This window comes from Hyla sarda, chromosome 3 (genome assembly GCF_029499605.1).
Source record: "Hyla sarda isolate aHylSar1 chromosome 3, aHylSar1.hap1, whole genome shotgun sequence".
Lineage (NCBI taxonomy): Eukaryota > Metazoa > Chordata > Amphibia > Anura > Hylidae > Hyla > Hyla sarda.
Window position 1 is genome coordinate 47,686,890 of NC_079191.1, and position 23,916 is coordinate 47,710,805.

Here is a 23,916-nt window from a genome sequence, read left to right on the forward strand (position 1 = left end):
GTGGACCTCCAGCTGTTGCAAAAGAGTTATAGTTTTGCAACAGCTGGAGGTTCACACAGTTTAGTTACCACTAACCTAGAGGGTTAGGAGATGCCCCCTTCATTCGGCAACTATCCTAAAGCTGTCAGGGCATGATGGGAGTTGTAGTTTTGCAACAGCTGGATGTCCACAGTTTGGAGACCACTGCTCTAGGCCACTGTCCCCCTAACTGTGGCTCTCCAGCTGTTGCAAAACTACAATTCCCAGCATGCTCTGAGATTTTTCGGCTGTCATGACATGATGGGAGTTGTAGTTTTGCAACAGCTGGAGAGCCCAGTTATGGGGTGGGCAGTGGTCTCCAAACTGTGGACCTTCAGCTATTGCAAAACTACAATTCCCATTATGTCATGATAACCAAAGGATCTCAGGGCATTCTGGGAGTTGTAGTTTTGCAACAGCTGGAGAGCCACTGGTTGGGGAACACTGCAGTTAGAGATAGTGACGTAGATATACCTGGGGCAGGAGGGTGGGGCTGGCAGCCATAGGTGAGGGGGCAGGTGGAGGAACAGGGAAGTGAAAACAAGAAGAGGCGGGAAACTTGTGGCTATTATACCGGGGGAGAACGGGAAGGGGCAGGAGGGGGCAGCCTCAGACTGCTGCGCGTTATACTGGGCACAGGAGACCACTCCAGAAAAGAAGCGGCTAGGACAGAAGGGGGGCGTGATTGGCCCGAAAAGAAGGCGTGGCCTAAGAGTAAGGTTTCTATGTAAATACGGGCGTGGCTACAGAAGGTTCGCCGGGGGAAAGAGGCGTGGCTATGTAAGGCAGGGCTGGGAATCGCGGGATTCATACTAATTAGAGGCGTGGTTATCCCAGGGATCCAGGCGTGGTTAGAGGCGTGGCTGTCAGAACTGTGGTACCAATTTGGAGGCGTGGCCTGGCTTGTAGGTTTCGCTTGTTATTTGTAGATATGGGCGAGGCTAACTGGGAAGGGGCGTGGTTCTATTGGAATGTTGGCCTGGGATAATATGCCAATGAGGGGCGCGGCCAGAGCGGGATGGAGGCGTGGCTGTGTCCAGGGCTGAACTTGGTAGAGAGGAGTGGTGACACTGGGAGGTGCACCCAGCAGCCACTGCCCTACTGTGGGGATCACGGACTCATGGAGCTGCGGCTGCTACCGCTGGGGATGCGTCCCGGGCACGTTTACTAGCTGCTGTCATCTGAGCGGCCGCCGTGTGTGTATGTGGCGCTGGAGTTCCTGCCTTTGTTGTCAGCGCAGTGTGCCCGGTGCACTCTCCTGTGCATGGTGGATCGGCTTTTGTTGCGGAGCTGGGCTGAGTGTGAGTGGCTGTGTGTAGTTGGGCACCACAGTGCGGATAGAGGTGTGTGCCCCCCTCCTGTGAGCTCCCCCTCTGGTCACTCCTCTTCATCATCATCATCATCATCATCATCATCATGCCGGATTTAATCAGTGTGTCGGAATTAATATCTGAGACCAATGAGGATTACAAGTCTCCCACCGCTTCTAACTTCACCACCAGGCTGACCCAGTGCAGGAACACAGTGGCAGCCATTGAGGAGGTAAGTTATGGGCTGGCTGTGACAGCAGCAAGTGTGCAAGATCTGCAAAACAAGTGTGTATGACCTGCAAGAGTGCAAAATAAGTGTGCAAGATCTGCAAAACAAGTGTGTATGACCTGCAAGTGTGCAAAATAAGTGTGCAAGATCTGCAAAACAAGTGTGTAAGAACTGCAAATGTCCAAAGCAAGTGTGCAAGACATGCATGGGTGTAAGACCTGCAAGTGTGCAAAATAAGTGTGCAAGAACGTGGGGCACACATGCATATCTGCCCAATGTGCAGCCTCTGGAGGGCAGTGCTATACACTATGCAAAATCTGCAGAACAAGTGTGCAAGAATGTGCCGCACAGATCCACATCTGCCCAATATACAATCTTTGGAGGGAAGTGTTATGCACTGAACATTTTGCAGTATTGTTGCATTCTGAATATTGCCGGTTTGTGCCTGGTGTTTCTTTATAGATGGGATGTGTGTAAAGCAAGTGTTTCCCAACTTGGGGCGCTCCCTCATCGTGCCCATTGGAGTGGAAGTTCTGCAAACGCTGGAGAGCCCCACGTTGAGAAACGCTGATGGAAAGTGTCCAGCTTGGCTGATCTGTCATTGTGTCAGGTTCTACAGAATTTTCCTAGCCGTGCCAAAGGGGCATAAACTCACTATAGCTGGGGTCTCCAAATTGTGGAGGTCTACGGCCCTGTAGAGAAGATTCTGTATGTTCTGGAAGTCCAGTGGCAGTCCAGGATCCTATCGCAGATTCCAACAATGTGATCTGTGGTTCTATCCTTATAGGAATCTGGTGATGTTCTTCCGGAATTCTTTGAACAGATTGTGTATTTTATTTGTTTTGTTCAGCAGATGTCTAGGTGAATGGGTGGTCAGGTGTATTGGTGAGTTCACTGCCCATCACTTTCCTTGGTAGTGGGTTTACATGTTGTGAACTAACACAACCAGTTCCTGTCTGCACTCGACTTCATGATGCCAGGCGGCCATAGCCTAAGGCCAGTTGCACACGAATGTTACGTGGACACATTTTTTGCATCTGTATTAATATTAAGGTCACAAGTCGTAGCCTGATCACGGTGTAATGACCCAAACTAACTGCTGTCAGGGGGGGGTGTAGACCTGTAGTCCGATTGTTAGCGGTAATATGGATACAAAATAGGTGGCGGTATTTGCACAGGAGGAGTGGGTGTAAGGGCCCTATTACACGGGCTGACATATTGGTCCCGCCACTCTGAGAATCCTGTTCTCAAGATCTTAGGATGAGGGGTTGGGGTCCCAGAAGTCAGACCCCCCTCCAATCATACACAGGATAGGCGGTAAGTGTTCATGGTGGCACAACCCCCCTTAGGCCATCATTACAACTCTTGTCTCATTGTCCACCCCTAGCCTGAGTCTACGTACGTAAGCTGCTATTCTATGTATTGTATGGTGCTCTGGTTGTCAGGACATGTTGAGAGTAGTAGTTCCACAATAGCTGTTAGCAGATGTCAGTATCTGTGTACAGTATAAATGGTAAGATGCCAATAACATGTCCTGTAACTTGTCCTTGGAGTGTTGCGTTGTGTATGAGCAGTACAGTATATCTATACACTGCCCTGTATGTGACTCCTTGTACAACATGGATACTGACTCAGCATGTGTGTCAATGACTGACGGGTATGTGGACTGTGGCACAGGACAGTGAAGTGCCACCTGACACCCTGCAGGGGGTTTGGTTCATCCTCTGCCACCTGCCAACCTGGTGTAGATTGATACTTCTATAAATGTCCGAATATCTGGTGTATCCTTTAAAGGAAACTGGCTGGTAGTGCGGGGGATGCTGATCAGTTTGGTCCTTACTATGCCCGGATCCGCCGCGCCGTTCGGCCCTAATCTTCTATTTTCAGTATATGCTAATGAGGTGCTAATTGGCACAGGCTGGGCTAGCTGGCACGCTGATGTCAGTGCCGCCGGCCGCAGCGCCGCCCAGCTCATCAATATTCCTCCCCTCTCTCTTCATTACAGAACGGGGAGAAGAGGGAGGGGAGGAATATTGATGAGTTGGGCGGCGCTGCGGCCGGCGGCACTGACATCAGAGTGCCAGTTAGCCCAGCTGCTCACAATTAGCACCTCATTAACATATCCCGAAAATAGAAGATTAGGGCCGAACGGCTCGGCGGATCCGGGCACGGTATGCATCAAACTGATCAGTGTACCCCGCACTACCAGCCAGTACCATTTGGTTAGTGCAGGGGGAGCAAGCTGACAGTTTTCCTTTAAAGCCGCTCTCCACTTTGTAAAATCCCTACTTCTATGGAGGGTCCTTTGGTAATAATCTGACCACAAAGTGTCCTCTTACCGGGATCCCCAGCAATCACCTGTTTGGAAATAGGTGTTGAAATTCACTGCAGTGCCCCCACAGGGCAAGCGAAGCATTACACAGTGTCCATTTAAATCAACTGGAGCCAGAAAGTTAAACAGATTTGTAAATTTATTTTATTAAAAAATCTTTATCCTTCCAGTATTTATCAGCTGCTGTATGCTCCACAGGAAGTTATTTTTGAATTTCCTTTCTGCATGACCACAGTGCTCTCTGCTGACACCTCTGTCCATTTTAGGAACTGTCCAGAGCAGGAAAAAATCCCCATAGAAAACCTATCCTGCTCTGGACAGTTCCTAAAATGGACAGAGGTTTCAGCAGAGAGCACTGTGGTCAGAAGAAAAGGACATTTTAAATAGAAAATAACCTCCTGTGGAGCATACAGCAGCTGATAAGTACCGGAAGGATTAAACCTTTTTAATAGAAGTAACTTACAAATCCGTTTAACTCTCTGGCATCAATTGATTTAAAAGAAAATGTTTGCCAGTGGAGTACCCCTTCAAGTCATTGGGTTGTGATGCAGGACAGGATGGGCCTTTCAGAGCCAGAGACATTATTTTTAACCAGTCTTTACACTGATCAAGATATGGGGGGCAGGGGCTGTTCCCCCTAACATAACCTAACTGGGAATGTTAGGTCAGTGGTATGCAAGCTGTGGACCTCCAAATGTTGCAAAACGGCATCTTTCCATGCAGGGAGTTGTTTAGGATCAGGATTTTCGATTAGCGCAGTGGTCTCCAAAACTGTGGACCTTCAGATGTTGCAAAACTACAACTCTCAGCATGCCCGGACAGCCAACGGCTGTCCGGGCATACTGGGAGTTGTAGGTTTGCAATGGTTGGGGGTTCACAGTTTGGAAAACTAGGCATTAAAGGGGTACTCCAGCCCTAAAACATCTTATCCCCTATCCAAAGGTTAGGGGAAAAGAAAGATGTCTGACCGTGGGGGTCTCGCCGCTGGGGACCCCCGCAACCTTGCATACCAGCACCCACCTCGGGGAGCTGCATGCCACGCTGCCAGCACAGAATCTTCCAAGTGACGACCACGGGGCCGGAGTATCGTGAAGTCACGACTCCGCCCCTGTGTGACATCCCGCCCCGCCCCCACTATGCAAGTCTATGGGAGGGGGCGTCCACAAAATTTAAAGGCCTGTGTTAACATCTTGTGGAATTCCCGGCCCAATCCCATTGAACTCAATGGGGCTTGGAATTTCGGCAGAATTCTGTATTTGAGCGCACAGAAATTCTGCCGTAAGCTTTGCAGAACGGAATTTGAGTAGAATTGCGCAATTCCGCCGTGTGCACGTAGCCCTGGTCTGACCCAGGAATATGACGTTGAATCGGTTTCTGTGAATGACAACCAATATGGTGGAGTTTACATGAATCGGAGGGTGGTCACCATGCTTTCCTAAACTGTTCGGGATGGGTAAAGCATAGCTGCATAAGAAGTAGACAGATTTACTTTTTCAGGAGTCTTGGACAGTTGGGTGACAACCCAATCCGGCATGTATATAATGTTTGAACACCGTGTAAAGGTGGGAGTGCCCCTTTAAAATTGCTGCTGCTAAAAGGCGAAGGTTATGAGCTCCTATAGTGACAAGTGACCTCGAATAGTGAAATGTGATCATCCGCTCTGGGGAGAAGAGACTCGTCCTGTGTCTGTCACGTCAGATGTCATTAACCCTTAGGTGTCCCCAGCATTGACTCTGACATTGATCCCCAGCTGTGATTTTTATGTGCGGAGGTTTATTTCATTCATAAAACCACAGACCCCTTTTCAGAGCGTTGGGTCGCGGCGTCTCTCTCAGTTCTGCCTGCTCAGCAGTGAGACTGGCACGTACAGTGCTAAGTACCCAGCGTGCATTATTATTATTATTATCGTAGCTATGATTTATACGCCAATTACCGGACGGTTTTTGGTAGAGTGGATCGGGATGCGCAGCGCCAGTAGCAGATAAATATAGAATACGTTGCTAGAGAGAAGGAGATGTCTGAGATACTTGTTCTTCATTACAGGGTTATGTGCTTGGATCCATTGTTGGGTGAAATCCTATATTTATGGCTGCCAGGGCTGCGGGCATTACCAGAGGGCATTCTTAACCTGTGAAGCTCTCAATGCTTATTAAATAGATGTTTATTTATTTATTTATTTTTTTTTTTCTGAAAGGAACATTGGTATATATGCAGTATCCATTGTAGTAACTGGCACCTGAGGAATCAACCAGGGGTGTTGGTAGACAGATGGTACTTGGCACACTGGCAGAGGGACACCTTCAGTCTACCAACATCACATAATGCCCAATATCACAAGGATCAGCAGGGGAACAGTAGGTCAAACAGAAAACATACGTGTAGGAAATGCAGTTTTGGGTCGTTCACGCAGTTTGGCTTTGTCGAAATGTTGGAAAACCCCCTTTTAGTGCTCAAACCCCCCCCCCATGGACTTCAGTGTTTTCCTGGCTGAAAGTTGTCACATCCTGACGGCAGCTGTAATCCTGCCGGGTGTACAACCTCTGAGGAGGAAACAAAGTCCACAGCGTGTGTTATTGTGGTAAATATATATAGGCCCCGGTTTATACTTGTGAGCTTGGTGGCTTTCTCTCTTTTTGATGTGGGTTAGTTATGCGGTAAAGTCACAACGAAGAATTGACGTAGATGTCGCTTATTAAAAAAAAAAAAAAAAAAGCGCGTATCTGTGTTAATATTACGGTCTTAAGAGGCAGGACGACCATGGGTCTAATGGCCTGAATTAGAGGTATCGCAGATCCCTATTATGCTTTAAACCCTTAAGGACTCAGCCCATTTTGGCCTTAAGGACTCAGACAATTTAATTTTTACGTTTTCATTTTTTCCTCCTCGCCTTCTAAAAATCATAACTCTTTTATATTTTCATCCACAGACTAGTATGAGGGCTTGTTTTTTGCGCAACCAGTTGTCCTTTGTAATGACATCACTCATTATAGCATAAAATGTATGGCGCAACCAAAAAACACTATTTTTGTGGGGAAATTAAAACGAAAAACGCAATTTTGCTAATTTTGGAAGGTTTTGTTTTCACGCCGTACAATTTATGGTAAAAATGACATGTGTTCTTTATTCTGAGGGTCAATACGATTAAAATGATACCCATTATTATATACTTTTATATTGTTGCGCTTAAAAAAAATCATAAACTTTTTAACCAAATTAGTACGTTTATAATCCCTTTATTTTGATGACCTCTAACTTTTTTATTTTTCCGTATAAGTGGCGGTATGGGGGCTCATTTTTTGCGCCATGATCTGTACTTTTTTTTGATACCACATTTGCATATAAAAAACTTTTAATACATTTTTTATAATTTTTTTAAAATAAAATGTATTAAAAAAGTAGGAATTTTGGACTTTTTTTATTTTTTTTCGTTCACGCCGTTCACTGTACGGGATCATTAACATTTTATTTTAATAGTTCGGACATTTACGCACGCGGCGATACCAAATATGTCTATAAAAATGTTTTTTACGCTTTTTGGGGGTAAAATAGGAAAAAACGGACGTTTTACTTTTTTATTGGGGGAGGGGATTTTTCACTTTTTTTTTAACTTTTACTTTTAAATTTTTTTACATTTTTTTTTTACATTTGAATAGTCCCCATAGGGGACTATTCATAGCAATACCATGATTGCTAATACTGATCTGTTCTATGTATAGGACATAGAACAGATCAGTATTATCGGTGATCTTCTGCTCTGGTCTGCTCGATCACAGACCAGAGCAGGAGACGCCGGGAGCCGCAAGGAGGAAGGAGAGGGGACCTCCGTGCGGCGTTATGAATGATCGGATCCCCGCAGCAGCGCTGCGGGTGATCCGATCATTCATTTAAATCGCGAACTGCCGCAGATGCCGGGATCTGTATTGATCCCGGCACCTGAGGGGTTAATGGCAGACGCCCGCGAGATCGCGGGCGTCGGCCATTGCGGGCGGGTCCCTGGCTGCGATCAGCAGCCGGGATCAGCCGCGCATGACACGGGCATCGCTCCGATGCCCGCGGTTATGCTTAGGACGTAAATGTACGTCCTGGTGCGTTAAGTACCACCGCACCAGGACGTACATTTACGTCCTGCGTCCTTAAGGGGTTAAAGGGGTATTCCAGGCCAAAACTGTTTTTTTTATATCTCAACTGGCTCCGGAAAGTTAAACAGATTTGTAAATTACTTCTATTAAAAAATCTTAATCCTTCCAATAGTTATTAGCTTCTGAAGTTGAGTAGTTGTTTTTCTGTCTAACTGCTCAATGATGATGTCACGTCCCAGGAGCTGTGCATTTCCTATGGGGATATTCTCCCATCATGCACAGCTCCCGGGACGTGACATCATCATTGAGCAGTTAGACAGAAAGAAAACTTCAGAAGCTAATCACTATTGGAAGGATTAAGATTTTTTATTAGAAGTAATTTACAAATCTGTTTAACTTTCCGGAGCCAGTTGATATATATAAAAAAAGGTTTTTCCTGGAATACCCCTTTTAAAGGAGAAGTGTGGTGCAACTTATAACCTATCCACAGGATAGGGTATAAGTTTTACATCACAGGGGGTCTGACCGCTGGGACCCCGCTTTGATCTCCTGCACCGAACCCCGACTTTTCCCAGGAAGGGAGCATGTCGTCCACCACACAAAGTGTCTGCTAACACCCCCCCCCCCCCCCCCCCTCATGTATCTCTAAGGGAGAGGTGAAGATACAGCATTTGGGTTTCTCCGGCTCTCCCATAGAGATACATGGAGAGGCGTGTCTGCTTCCGTTTCGTGGTCAATATGCTCCCTTCCTGGGCAGTGCCGGGGTGTCGTGCAGGAGATCACGGGGAGGTCCCAGCAGTTGGCCCCCTCGCTGACACTTATCCCCTTTGGATAGGGAATAAGTTTTACTGCACTACAGTACTCCTTTAGCCTCGGTAGAGCTGAGAGTTAACACTATCTCCCATAAGTGAGTCCACCCCTCACATTATATATACAGTATCTCCCATAAGTGAGTCCACCCCTCACATTATATATACAGTATCTCCCATAAGTGACTCCACCCCTCACATTATATATACAGTATCTCCCATAAGTGAGTCCACCCCTCACATTATATACAGTATCTCCCATAAGTGAGTCCACCCCTCACATTATATATACAGTATCTCCCATAAGTGACTCCACCCCTTACATTATATATACAGTATCTACCATAAGTGAGTCCACCCCTCACATTATATATACAGTATCTCCCATAAGTGACTCCACCCCTCACATTATATACACAGTATCTCCCATAAGTGAGTCCACCCCTCACATTATATATATACAGTATCTCCCATAAGTGAGTCCACCCCTCACATTATATATACAGTATCTCCCATACGTGAGTCCACCCCTCACATTATATATACAGTATCTCCCATAAGTGAGTCCACCCCTCACATTATATATATACAGTATCTCCCATAAGTGAGTCCACCCCTCACATTATATATACAGTATCTCCCATACGTGAGTCCACCCCTCACATTATATATACAGTATCTCCCATAAGTGAGTCCACCCCTCACATTATATATACAGTATCTCCCATACGTGAGTCCACCCCTCACATTATATATACAGTATCTCCCATAAGTGAGTCCACCCCTCACATTATATATACAGTATCTCCCATAAGTGACTCCACCCCTCACATTATATACAGTATCTCCCATAAGTGACTCCACCCCTCACATTATATACAGTATCTCCCATAAGTGAGTCCACCCCTCACATTATATACAGTATCTCCCATAAGTGAGTCCACCCCTCACATTATATACAGTATCTCCCATAAGTGAGTCCACCCCTCACATTATATACAGTATCTCCCATAAGTGAGTCCACCCCTCACATTATATACAGTATCTCCCATAAGTGAGTCCACCCCTCACATTATATATACAGTATCTCCCATAAGTGACTCCACCCCTCACATTATATACAGTATATCCCATAAGTGAGTCCACCCCTCACATTATATATACAGTATCTCCCATAAGTGACTCCACCCCTCACATTATATACAGTATCTCCCATAAGTGACTCCACCCCTCACATTATATATACAGTATCTCCCATAAGTGAGTCCACCCCTCACATTATATATACAGTATCTCCCATAAGTGAGTCCACCCCTCACATTATATATACAGTATCTCCCATAAGTGAGTCCACCCCTCACATTATATACAGTATCTCCCATAAGTGAGTCCACCCCTCACATTATATACAGTATCTCCCATAAGTGAGTCCACCCCTCACATTATATACAGTATCTCCCATAAGTGAGTCCACCCCTCACATTATATACAGTATCTCCCATAAGTGAGTCCACCCCTCACATTATATATACAGTATCTCCCATACGTGACTCCACCCCTCACATTATATATACAGTATCTCCCATAAGTGACTCCACCCCTCACATTATATACAGTATCTCCCATAAGTGAGTCCACCCCTCACATTATATATACAGTATCTCCCATAAGTGAGTCCACCCCTCGCATTATATATACAGTATCTCCCATAAGTGACTCCACCCCTCACATTATATACAGTATCTCCCATAAGTGAGTCCACCCCTCGCATTATATATACAGTATCTCCCATAAGTGAGTCCCCCCCCTCGCATTATATACACAGTATCTCCCATAAGTGAGTCCACCCCTTGCATTATATACAGTATCTCCCATAAGTGAGTCCCCCCCTCACATTATATACAGTATCTCCCATAAGTGAGTCCACCCCTCACATTATATACAGTATCTCCCATAAGTGAGTCCACCCCTCACATTATATACAGTATCTCCCATAAGTGAGTCTGCCCCTCACATTATATACAGTATCTCCCATAAGTGAGTCCACCCCTCACATTATATATACAGTATCTCCCATAAGTGAGTCCACCCCTCACATTATATACAGTATATCCCATAAGTGACTCCACCCCTCACATTATATATACAGTATATCCCATAAGTGAGTCCACCCCTCACATTATATACAGTATATCCCATAAGTGACTCCACCCCTCACATTATATATATATACAGTATCTCCCATAAGTGACTCCACCCCTCACATTATATATACAGTATATCCCATAAGTGACTCCACCCCTCACATTATATATACAGTATATCCCATAAGTGAGTCCACCCCTCACATTATATATACAGTATCTCCCATAAGTGAGTCCACCCCTCACATTATATATAGTATCTCCCATAAGTGAGTTCACCACTCACATTATATATAGTATCTCCCATAAGTGAGTCCACCCCTCACATTATATATACAGTATCTTCCATAAGTGACTCCGCCCCTCACATTATATATACAGTATATCCCATAAGTGAGTCCACCCCTCACATTATATATACAGTATCTCCCATAAGTGAGTCCACCCCTCACATTATATATATACAGTATCTCCCATAAGTGAGTCCACCCCTCACATTATATATAGTATCTCCCATAAGTGAGTCCACCCCTCACATTATATATACAGTATCTCCCATAAGTGACTCCACCCCTCACATTATATATACAGTATCTCCCATAAGTGACTCCACCCCTCACATTATATATACAGTATCTCCCATAAGTGACTCCACCCCTCACATTATATATACAGTATCTCCCATAAGTGACTCCACCCCTCACATTATATATACAGTATCTCCCATAAGTGAGTCCACCCCTCACATTATATACAGTATCTCCCATAAGTGAGTCCACCCCTCACATTATATACAGTATCTCCCATAAGTGAGTCCACCCCTCACATTATATATACAGTATCTCCCATAAGTGACTCCACCACTTTTATGTAAATATGTTCTTCTATCTTTCCATATGAGAACACTGAAGAAATGACCCTCTGCTACAATGTAAAGTGAGTGCACAGCCAGTATAACAGCGTGTAATGTTGTGTTCCCTCAAAATAACTCAGCACACAGCCATTAATGTTTAAACCTTGGCAACAAAAGTGAGTACTCTAGTGGACATGTCCAAATTGGGCTCAAAGTGTCAATATTTTGTGCGCCCACCAGTATTTTCCAGCATTGCCTTAAGCCTCTTGGGCATGGAGTTTACCAGATCTTTACAGGTTGTCACTGGAGTCCTCTTCCTCTCCTCCATGATGACATCATGTAGTTGGTGGATGTTAGAGACCTTGTGCTCCCCCACTTTCTATTTCAGGTTGCCCCACTGATGCTCCTTAGGATTTAGGTCTGGAGACATGCTTGGCCAGTCCATCACCTTTACCCTCAGCTTTAGCAAGTCTTAGGTCGTCTTGGAGGTGTTTGGGTTATCATCATATTGGAATACTGCCCTGCGGCTCAGTCTCTGAATGAAGGTGATCATGCTCTGCTTCAGTATGTTACAGAACATGTTGGCATTCATGGTTCCCTATATGATCTGTAGCTCCCCAGTACCAGCAGCACTCATTGAGGTCCAGACCATTACACTCCCACCACCATGCCTGACAGTAGGTAAGACACACTTATCTTTGCACTCCTCACCTGGTTGCCACAAAACGCTCGTCACCATCTAAACCAAATAAATTTATCTTGGTCTCATCAGACCACAGGACAAGGTTCCAGTAATCCATGTCCTAAGTCTGCTTGTCTTCAAACTGTTTGCAGGCTTTCAATTGTGTCCTCTTTAGAAGAGGCTTCTTCTGGGATGACTGCCATGCAGACCAATTTGATGCAGTGTGCGGTCTGAGCACTAACAGGCTGACGCCACCCCTTCAACCTCTGTAGCAATGCTGGCAGCACTCAAACATCTATTTCCCAAAGACAATCTCTGGATATGACACTAAGCACTTGCACTCAACTTCTTTGGTCGACCATGAGGAGGCCTGTTCTGAGTGAAACAGGTCCTTTATGGCCTTGTCTGTTGTTCTGCAGCTCGGATTCAGGGTCTTGACACTCTTCTTATAGTCTAGGCTGTCTTTATGAAGACCAACAATTCTTTTTTTTCCCCGATCCTCAGAGAGATGTTTGCCATGAGACAACATGTTGATCTTCCAGTGACTGATATTAGAGAGTGTGAGAGTGATAACACCAAATTTTAGACACCTGCTCACCATTTATACCTGAGACCCTGTAATACTAACGAGTCTCATGGCATTGGGGGGTGGGGGGGGGGGGGGGTGGCTGGCTAATTGGGATGTGGACTGTGGGATCGTAATGTGGACCTAGTCTTAGGGTACGTTCACACGAGCGGATCCACAGTGTAAATTACGCTGCAAATCTGCCGCTGAAGGACCGCTGTATGGTACCTTTACATGTGCCTGCTCGCAGCGGCGTATTGACGTTCCGAGCAGGCACATGTAATGGTACGATACAGCGGTCCTTAAGTGGTGGATTCACAGCGTAATATACACTGTGGATCCGCTCGTGTGAACGTACGCTAAGAGAAGCATTTGCTCAGAAGGGGCAACTAAGTTGCACAAGTGACACAAATATATATATATATATATATATATATATATATATATATATATATATATTTTAAATAATGTCTTATTGATCTGCTATCTCCTGACGAGTGGAGATCAATTTATTCGCCCCTTTAGAATGTCTCTCCCCTAGTCCTCGCTGTTTACGGTCGGTGTCCTCAGGCATTGCTTGATGAAGACTGAGTCAGTATTTGCTGATCTATTGTCGATCCATTCTTTCTCCCTCTAAATGACTTTGGGCATGTTCTAGTTTTATTTGGTGCTGTCATTGTGGCCATGCAGCTGAGCCTTTTTTATAGTCTCTTAACAACAATTTATTATGTTGATGTGACTGTATCTAGTCGGCTATATTGTTGTTTTATCATACATTATATATGAGATGGAAAACAGCTGTTACTTGGGCTCATATTTGTATGAAGCTTAGATGTTTGTTTTTCTACCTGAAATATGAGATTGGGGGTTCCATTTTGTCTGAATGTTCCCCAAGAGAATGGATTGGCAGTGTGCATGTTCTGTCACTACTCCATTTACTCTTCAAAGATGGGGACTGTAGTTAGTTATCTTCAGAAGTGAAATGGTGGCTAAGCCTCATGTGTGCTCCCGTTTCAACTCTGGGGGGACAAGGAGCCTCTGTGATCAATGGAGGTTCCAGTGATTGGACCCCCACTGATTTACATAGTTACATTGATTGTAAGGTTGAAAAAAAGACGAGTCCATCATATTCAACCTAAATCTAACGAGGCAGATGCCAGTTGCCCATGAGCGGAAAAATTCCTTCTCGACTCCAATATGGACATCAGAATAAATCCCTGGATCAACGTTCTATCCACATAGTTCTAGTATCCATAACCTGTAATATTTTTCCAGAAAAATATTCAAGCCCTCCCCCCCTTATCTTGTATTAGTCAGACATCACGACATCATGTGGCAGAGAGTCCCACAGTCTCACTGCTCTTACTGTAAAGAATCCTCATCTGTGATGATGGTGAAACCTTCTTTCCTCTAGACGTAGAGGATGCCCCCTTGTCATGGTTACCGGCCTATGTATAAAAAGATCACTAGAAAGATTTCTGTACTGTCCATTCTAGGGATGCGACTAACAATTATTTTTATAATTGATTAGTTGGCTAATTATTGTTTCGATTAATAGACGGATTGGATAAAAATAACCATAGTGGAGAAGATAATTTGTGAGTTAGAATATTGAGGAAGTTTAATGAGGGGAGGAGATCGGACTGAAGGTCTTCTGTCTGTTTTAGCTAAGACATACATTGTGTGTTAAAGGGGTACTCCACCCCTAGACCTCTTATCCCCTATCCAAAGGATAGGGGATAAGATGTCTGATCGCGGGGGGTCCCGCTGCTGGGGACCCCCGCAATATTGCATGCAGCACCCACCTGTTTCTCACGCCCCCTCCCATAGACTTGCATTGAGGGGACAGGGCGTGATGTCACGCAGGGGCGGAGTCGTGACGTCACAGACTTCCGTTTCCGTGGTCGCAACCCAGACCCTCCAGCGCTTCCGGACAAGAAACAGGTGGGTGCCGCATGCAATATTGCGGGGGTCCCCAGCAACGGGAGCCACGCGATCAGACATCTTATCCCCTATCCTTTGGATAGGGGATAAGAAGTCTAGGGGTGGAGTACCCCTTTAAGAGAGAGTTTGTGGGGTTGGCTGCATGCTAAGCTTTGCAGAGGCTGAAAGGAGGAGCTTTATATTATATTTAAATACATATAATAATTATTTTAAAATAATTTTCTTCTTTTTTTCCTTGTAAGATCTATACCCCCTCCCTGTTTCTTTCCTGTGGCCAGATAGGAGGGGCAGCACATTCCCTGGTTGTCCATCCTACGTGCCCCCAGCAGCGAAGAGGAGGCCCGCACACATACCTCTCCACTTCTTGCATCTTCTCTCTTCATCTATTGTAAGTCTTGCCTTTATCACAGAGCCTGACAACAGGGGACTTGCGATAGCTGCAGGAAGCAGAAGATGGTGTGTGCTGGGACCCCTCATCACTAAACAGGGTGCCAAGGACCCCAGTTGCATATATGCATAGTGATAATCGCTAAGTGTATGTGAACTTTAGATATTGGCTGACCAACTAATCGATCAACCGATTAATCGATTATGAAAATAGTTGACAGCTATTTTCATAATCAATTAGTTGCCGATTTATCGATTAGTTGTTTCAGCCCTAGTCCAGAGATCAGATCGCCCCCTAAGACGTCTTTTCTCCAAACTAAATAACCCCAAACTTGATAACCTGTCTTGATCCTGTAATCCTCCCGCTCCAGTTCAGCCTCCACTTCTTGTGTGTAGGTGTCTGGACACAATACTTTATATGTGGTCTGACTAATGACTTATTTAGAGGTAAAACTATGTTCTTGTCACGAGCCTCTATGCCTCCCTTGATACATCCCATGACTTTGTTAGCCTTGGCAGCAGCTGCCTGGCACTGATCACTAAAGTTGAGCTTACTGTCCACCAGTACCCCCAAGTCCTTTTTATTAGAAGTTTTACCTAATGTCTTATTATTTAGCAAATATTTGTACATTTTGTTTTATGGCCCAAGTACATCCCCTTACATTTATCTATATTAAACTTAATTTGCCAAGTCCGTGTCCAAGCGTCCAACTTCCCCAGATCCCTCTGTAATATTACGTTATCATCCTCTGTTGGGATCACCCTACCCAGTTTAGTGCCATCTGCAAATATTGAGATTCTACTCTGTCATCCCTCTATAAGGTCATTAATAAACCTATTCAAAAGTCCTGCCCCCTGCGGTACCCCTTTGTCACTGTCACCCACCCAGAGTAAGTTCCATTGATACTTACCCTCTGCTTCCTATCACTGCCAACCCATTCATACATGTCCTCCCCTAGTCCAGTATCCTCATTTTATGTACTAAACTTTTGTGTGGCACAGAATCAAATGCCTTAGAAAAGTCCAGATATACAACATCCACAGCTTCACCCGATCTGATCTATAACTGACCTCCTCATAGAAGCCTATTAGATTAGTCTGACAGGACCGATCCCGCATAAACCCATGTTGGTGCACTGTTAGAAAACCCTTAAAAATCTTACCCACAGCGGATGTTAAAAATACAGGCCTATAGTTCCCAAGATCCCTTTTTGAATATTGGTACCACATTTGCCAAGTGCCAGTCCTGTGGAACGTTCCCACTCGAGGACATGGACCCCTATTCCTGTGATTGGTGGGGATCTTCTTGGTCGGACCTTCATTGATCAACCACTTGTCTTGTGGATAGGAAATCACTGTTAGGCTGCATTCACATCATGATTGAAGCCTACGGTTGGGAGAGGGGAAAACTGGGCGCTCCCATACCCCAGCCAGACCGGCCGTGAAATCCATTCACTTTAATGAGCTGACCGGAGACAAACAGTAGTGACCCCGGTCGGCTCATTTCTGCCCCTTATCCGGTTTTGTGACTGGACCTAAAACCGTAGTATACGACATATTCGGTCCACTCACAAAACCAGATACGGGGCAGAAATGAGCCAACCGGAGTCACTGTTTGACTCTGGATGGCTCATTAAAGTGAATGGATTTCAGCGGCGGTCCGGCTAGGGTACAGGAGCGCCCGGTTTTCCCCTCCCCCCAACCGGATCAGGCAACCGTAGGCTGCAATCGTGATGTGAATGCACCCTTAGTCTTGGGATATCCCTTTTATAAGAAATGTTTTATATATTAGTGGAGCTACTTATATTGAGAAAAACTATAGGATTGTATGTGTTAACACAGAAATTGCCTGATCCCCATTTTCCGAATAGTCAGTAAAGTCTGCAGGTCACTAGGGACCACGAGAATGTTGTCATTGCCTCTGGAACAATCTCATGTCTGTGGCATTAGCTGTAACTTGCTGCACCCGCTTCTTTCTAAAGTTGTGTTTCTGGAAAAGTAGTCGGTCAGGTTTGTTGTGACAGTGATGTATTGTGTCTTTTCATAGTTCAGATCTCTGTCCAGGTGTGTCCTCCTGATACATTGAGGAGGCACTGTGCAAAATCTATGGCAGAAAATTTGACGCGTTTTTGTTTTTTAGATTTATTATAATTTTCTATTCAGTGATCTATCCACTTTTTACCATTTTACTTCTGTTCAAATCTGTATAAATATATATATGACTCAATGTGTGTGTATGTTCCAGCATCACATCCAAACAGATAAAGAAGTTAACATGAAACTTGGCACACATGTTATTTATATGTCAGCAACGCACTTAGGATAGGTAATTTAACCCTTACTCACCCCATTTGCCAGGGTCCGTTTTTTTTTTTTTTTTTAAAGTCCCATGCAAATCAATGGGAAATGTATGTTCCCACATAACTTCCGTACGGCTGGAGAGATTTCAATAATACCTGGTACATATATTACTTATATGTCACATAAAAAGATATGATAGTTAAATTAACCCTTACCTACACCTTTTTATATAAAAGTTGGGTTTTTATTTCAAGTCCCATGCAAGTATATGGCACTTCCAGTACCTTTCTCCACAATCTCCGCTCTGCATCTCCTGGTGAATGTGTCAATCCGGCTTGCAAGCCACACCCCATCTCACAAAGACATGCCACATTTTAAGCCCCACCCCTTTTATTATCTACCCTTTTTGTGCATCGGTCTGGCTTGCAAATTACGCCCAGTCCCATAAAGCCACGTCCCCTTCTATTTTCAGCTTACAATATCTCCATCACAAATCGGTCCCACCTGAGATCAGGATAGGAGGACAGGATATGAAGTCAAAAGCTTTCTCCTTTGTTGATTTTCCTCCCCAACAAGGATTAGGAAAGAAAAAACGGGCAAAGCCGGGTACTCAGCTAGTAAACTATAAGTTGAAGTTGAGGTCTAAGGTGCATTGTCATGTTGTCTGACCACTCTTCTTGGATCTCCTACCTCTTGTAAGCTCTCACCTAAATGGCTACGGGGGCGCTCATAAGTTAAAGCGATGTCACAACTCCTGAAGGTTGTGTAGTTCCATCAAACAGCTGTTGTTCACTGAGGGCCATCTTACCGCTTTCCTGTCTGTCATGTAGCCTTAGCCTTCGAGTGTCTGTACCACTTATAAGGTATTTGTCTTAAGGCTAGGATCACATGGTTTAGCACATTTTTGAAAAATATGCCCATTGATAATTTTACAGTAATTTGTATTCTGTGTATAGTAACTTTTTGGTTTTATGGCTATAATGCTCTAAACCTTACAAGTACGTTTGTAGTCATTTGTTATCCTGTTTTATCTTATGTCCAACATGTCTTCTAGAGAGTAAAGCAAAGGGTTAAAGTTTGAGTCATGTCCACACTTCCAGGCCTTTTCCCTTGAGGTGGCGGCTGTCACGTGTCACCCTGTTTTGTTTTTCAACCTAAGTATTGTATGGAATGGAGTTCATGGACCAAAAATATCATCCGCAGGAGAGAGGGTCTCGTGTGGTCACGTGCTCCTGACATCCTGCCAAGGTAGACATGGGTTTGTGAATGGAATATATGTATAATGTATAGATAGGGAAGAGGCTGAAAAGTCAGCCAGACTGTGACAAAAATCACTGTTTTTGGGAAAAATAGACGACGACCAGAATGGCCGCAGTGGTTGTCACTGAGATTTCCTAGGCCCCTGACTAGAAAATCTGTCAGACACTGATCAATTTTCTACTCCATTATCGCCACTTTTACTGACCAAATTGTGTCCATTTTACTCTTAGTGTCTAAGGTTTTGTTCACCCCAATACAACCCTATTGAGGTCTCTGATATTCGGGTCCTTGGGTCCTGTCATGATGGCGGCCATTTTGACTAAAATTATAGTGCTGCATGCTGGGCCTTTCCATCCTGCCAAATCTGAGTGACCTACTGATGATGGCTCTGATGGTAGTATGAACAGAGCTTTATTTGTAGCAGAAACCATGATGGTGGCGCAAACAGTTAAACGTATCCATCTCCTGTGTTATCATGTTTTTCTGATTTCCTTTTTCAGATATATATATTTTTTTAAAGTCTGAAAAGTAGAAAAACTGAACGGGTCCATTGTATTTTTTTACGAATGCATCTAAAAAATCGAGCTAATAGAAAAACTGAAATCTTGATGCTCTGGATGTTCGAGAACGTGGTGTATAGAGGCTAACGTTGGTGATGTCATCATCCAACTTTCCCAGAAACAGATCTAAATAAACACTCTAGATAATCATTGTGAGGTCTCTTTAGGGAAAACCACACAGGGACAGGACTCTATTGATGTCAATGTCTTCTGGCATCTAGTCATCGTGACTTCACCGCAAAATAACCTCGAAGCCGCACGTTGTAAACACGGCCCGTGGTGTTGAAATATAGGAAATGACCAATTACAGTTCATTTTGTCACATTGAGAGGTTCTGTGCTGCCATAACTACACTCCATCATCTTCTGTACCATCATGGAGCACAGCATTGTCTTTGTAGACAGAGCAGATGTCTCGCAGAGCGCTGCGCGCGGCTCCAAATAATAAACTCTATAAATATTCAGCCGCACTCCGGCTCATTCTCGTATCGGCGGCAGCTGCTCTGTTTGTTGTGCCAGGGCGTCCCGGACTATAGTAGTACACTGAAGAAATCCCATTCATACAATGGGATTTATTACTTTTTTTTTTTTATGTTTTTGGGAAGAATAATACCACAAACCCACAACATATCCCCCCAGCCCAGTCTATAAATGAAGATCCAAATGGGCCGCTAGATTCACAGATCCATTCATTTATTTGTGCCACATATGCATGAGTTTTGTTCGTTTTCATTTACTGTAGTTGCGGATTTTCTGTACTGCCTATTAAAACTGCAACATGAGGACGGTGTAAGTTTCTTCTGCCATCATGCATGTAGTCTCTGGGGTAAGTGAAGAACATATGAAGAAGTGTTTCTCCACCTGTGGCAAAACTACAATTGTTTGGCTGTCCGCGCTCGATGAGAGTTGTACACCCCTCCAGATTGGGGAACATTGACCTAGGACAGTGGTTTCCAAACTGTGGACCTCCAGCTGTTGCAAAACTACAACTCCCCAGCATGCCTGGACAGCCGTTGGCATCTGCTGGAGGTCCACAGTTTGGAGACCACTGACCTAGGCCATAGGACACTGTAATTGTCATATGAGATGATGGTTGGCAGAATTTGCACTTAATACTAGACAAATTATTAGAAATAACTCCCCTACAGTGTCTGCATACGAGATACTGAGTATAGATAATTTTCGGGTGGAAAGGCCTCTTAGTATCTCCTCACTGAGAAGGAATTTGGTGCGGCGTGTTGGAGCAGCTGCAGCATTCCTCCTCCAGTCAGGGAGAGCAGCCGTGGGTCTAGGTGCCTTCGTGTGACACACACCGGGGCGTGGTAACAGGTAACAGAGGAAGTTATGCTTTATCAGATTGCACAATCCCGGCCTGACCTCCATACTCCACCTCATGACACAGGCCGCAGTCAGCTCACAGGCCGCAGTCAGCTGTTCTTGTCTCCTGCACGTAGATACTGCTGCACCCAAGGTTTTGGCCCCACTCAAATCTTGGGTCAACAATATTGTCTCATGTGTGACTTCCTTACCAATATGCTGTGCTATCAGAACCTAGGGCTGGGCCCTATTTTTGTAACTTATGACGGTTTCACGGTGTATATAACGGTATTTCCCCCGCCCCAAATTATTAGCCCAGCGCTGCGCTGTCCCCATCGGGGTAAATACTCACGTCACCCGCAAGCGCGGCTCACCTCGCCTTCCTGTTTGTTGCGGCCACCGGCGCTGACCCTCCATACTGTGCGGTATCCCTATGCCTGGACTGCAAAAGGTAAACAAAAATTAACTTTAACACATGTTCTGACATTGGCCTTACGCCTATCACCTGCCGCAACGATGTTCTGCCTCGGCCAGTGATAGGCTGAGCCCACTGTCATGTAAGAAGCCGACTTCTTACATAACAGTGCGCTCGACCTATCACCGGCTGAGGCGGAACATCATTGCGGCAGGTGATAGGCTGACGGCTTTCCAACGTTCCATTCACTAGGAAGCTGGTCTGCACCGACGGGGAAGGTGAGTTAAAGTTTATTTTGTTTATCTTTTGCAGCCTGGGTATAGGGATACAGTATAGAGCAGTGGTCTTCAACCTGCAGACCTCCAGATGTTGCAAAGCTACAACTCCCAGCATGCTAGGAGTTATAGTTTTGCAACGTCTGGAGGTTCAAGACCACTGGTATAGAGTGTCAGCGCCGGCGGCCGCAACGAACAGGAGGATGAGGAGGGCAGCGCTTGCGGGTGATATGTGAGTATTTCCCCCAATGGGGACAGCGCAGCAGTGGGCTAATAATTAATTAGGGGGCAGAACAGCACTCGCGGGTCACATATGATTAGTTCCCCGATGTGAGGACAGCACACTGCGGCTGATAATTCATCCATTCCTGAGGGGGAGGGGCCAAACCGGTATTACGGTATGGGTTAAAATTCATATGGGGCAGGAAACAAATTTCGGTATTCGGTATGAACGGTATACAGACCAGCCCTATCATAACCCCATAAGAGTAACATTAAAATACGAAACAAATACTTCCAAAAATTGTTGCTGTTTTGCTTGTACATTTTGGCCCCCTTAGTCAATGAAATGGACAGAAAAATCTGCTGAAAATATGCACGTGTGAACATACCCTAAGGGCTAGTTCACACAGGTGGATCCACAGCATATTTTACGCTGTGGATCCGCCGACGTTGGTCCTGTACAGTGTGCCTCAGATGTTCCTGCTCGGAGCAGCAATCCGCTGCTACGAGCAGACACACTGCGATGTGCGAGTTGCCGTGCGCATGTGCAGTATACTCGCACACATTGCAGCTGCTCTATGCATAGCTCAGGGAGCAGGGGGAACGGCCGCGATGTGTGCAAGTACACCGCACATGCGCACGGCGACTCACACATTGCGGCACTGTGTCTGCTCATAGTGGCGGATTGTCTCACATCTGAGACTCACTGTAGGGGTCCATCGTCAGCGGATCCGCAGCGTAACATACGCTGTGGATCCACCCGTGTGAACGAGCCCTAAGGGTCTATTTACATGACTATCTCATGCAGAATTTCTGCAGCCTATTTGCTGTAGAAAACCTGCAGTGGATTTTAGTACCATTGACTTCAATGGGTCCATCATAAATCTGCAAATCTGCCACTAATGCAGATTTTCTGCTCACACATTGAAGTCAATGGAAACAAAACCTTTGTTTTGTTCCCCTGATATGCTCTCCGTGCTCTATCGATGACATTCTAAACACCCTGCAGTCTTAGGGTGCATGCACACCACATTTTCACTTGTACGGGTGCTGGACACGGATGGGAGAGGGGTAAACCGTGCGCTCCCGTACACCAGCCAGACTGACGCTCTAATCCATTGACATTAATGAGCCGACCGGAGTCACCGTTTTACTCCGGTCGGCTCATTTTTGACCCGTATCCGGTTTTGTGACCGGACCTCAAAACGTAGTATACTACGTTTTGAGGTCCGGTCAGAAAACAGGATATGGGTCAAAAATGAGCCGACCGGAGTAAAATGGTGACTGATCCGACACCCGTACAGTGACAACATGGTGTGCATGCACCCTTCGTGATGGGCTGCAGTGTGTTCGGAAGAGTGCATTCACATCACTTTTTGGGAATACAGCAGCTGGGTGGGAGCATTTGTAAACCGGCCCGCCAGAGCCATTGCCGCACCCCATTCATTTAAATGAGCCGGGCGCAGTGTAATATCATGAACAAAAGTCCATTTTACACCTCTCCTGTTTTTTTTTTTTTTTTTTAGGGGGGGGGGTTGTGGGGTAATACCGTTATATACCGTGGAACTGCCATAAATTACAAAAATGCTGCGATACGTCTATTTGGCCATACCGCCCAGCCCTACTGTAAATAAATAAAAATTAGTTGAAAACAAAACCTTTAAAGGGGTTATCCAGGGAAAAACTTTTTTTATATATATTAACTGGCTCCAGAAAGTTAAACAGATTTGTAAATTACTTCTATTAAAAAATCTTAATCCTTTCAGTACTTATGAGCTTCTGAAGTTTAGGTTGTTCTTTTCTGTGCTCTCTGATGACACGTGTCTCGGGAACCGCACAGTTTAGAAGAGGTTTGCTATGGGAATTTGCTTCAAAACTGGGCGGTTCCCGAGAAACGTCATCAGAGAGCACTTAGACAGAAAAGAACAACCTACACTTCAGAAGCTCATAAGTACTGAAAGGATTAAGATTTTTTAATAGAAGTAATTTATAAATCTGTTTAACTTTCTGGAGCCAGTTGATATATATAAAAAAGTTTTTTCCTGGATAACCCCTTTAATGGACCTTAGTAAGAGGCCAAAGGCATAAATGTGTTAATAATACATCAGTTCTGCAATCGACTGGCGCTAAAAGAGTGTGCGCTATTTTAAAGGTACTGTGACTCAGTTCAATGGATGCATTGCTGGAATGACTTCTGCATTCTGTCCCCTCGTAG

General features: G+C 45.0%; 1 protein-coding gene across 2 annotated transcripts in view; it reads left to right on the plus strand.

The window, feature by feature from the left end:
* The first annotated feature begins 558 nt into the window (after positions 1 to 558).
* Positions 559 to 23,916, plus strand: part of ASAP2 (ArfGAP with SH3 domain, ankyrin repeat and PH domain 2) — a 241,633-nt gene continuing 218,275 nt past the window's right edge. The window contains exon 1 of one of the 2 annotated variants that reach the window (XM_056564140.1): positions 559 to 1,560. In XM_056564140.1, the coding sequence (XP_056420115.1) occupies positions 1,435 to 1,560 (126 nt within the window). In that variant the 5' untranslated portion in view covers positions 559 to 1,434. The remainder of the gene's footprint in view (positions 1,561 to 23,916) is intronic. The other variant, XM_056564144.1, reaches the window with a different exon arrangement.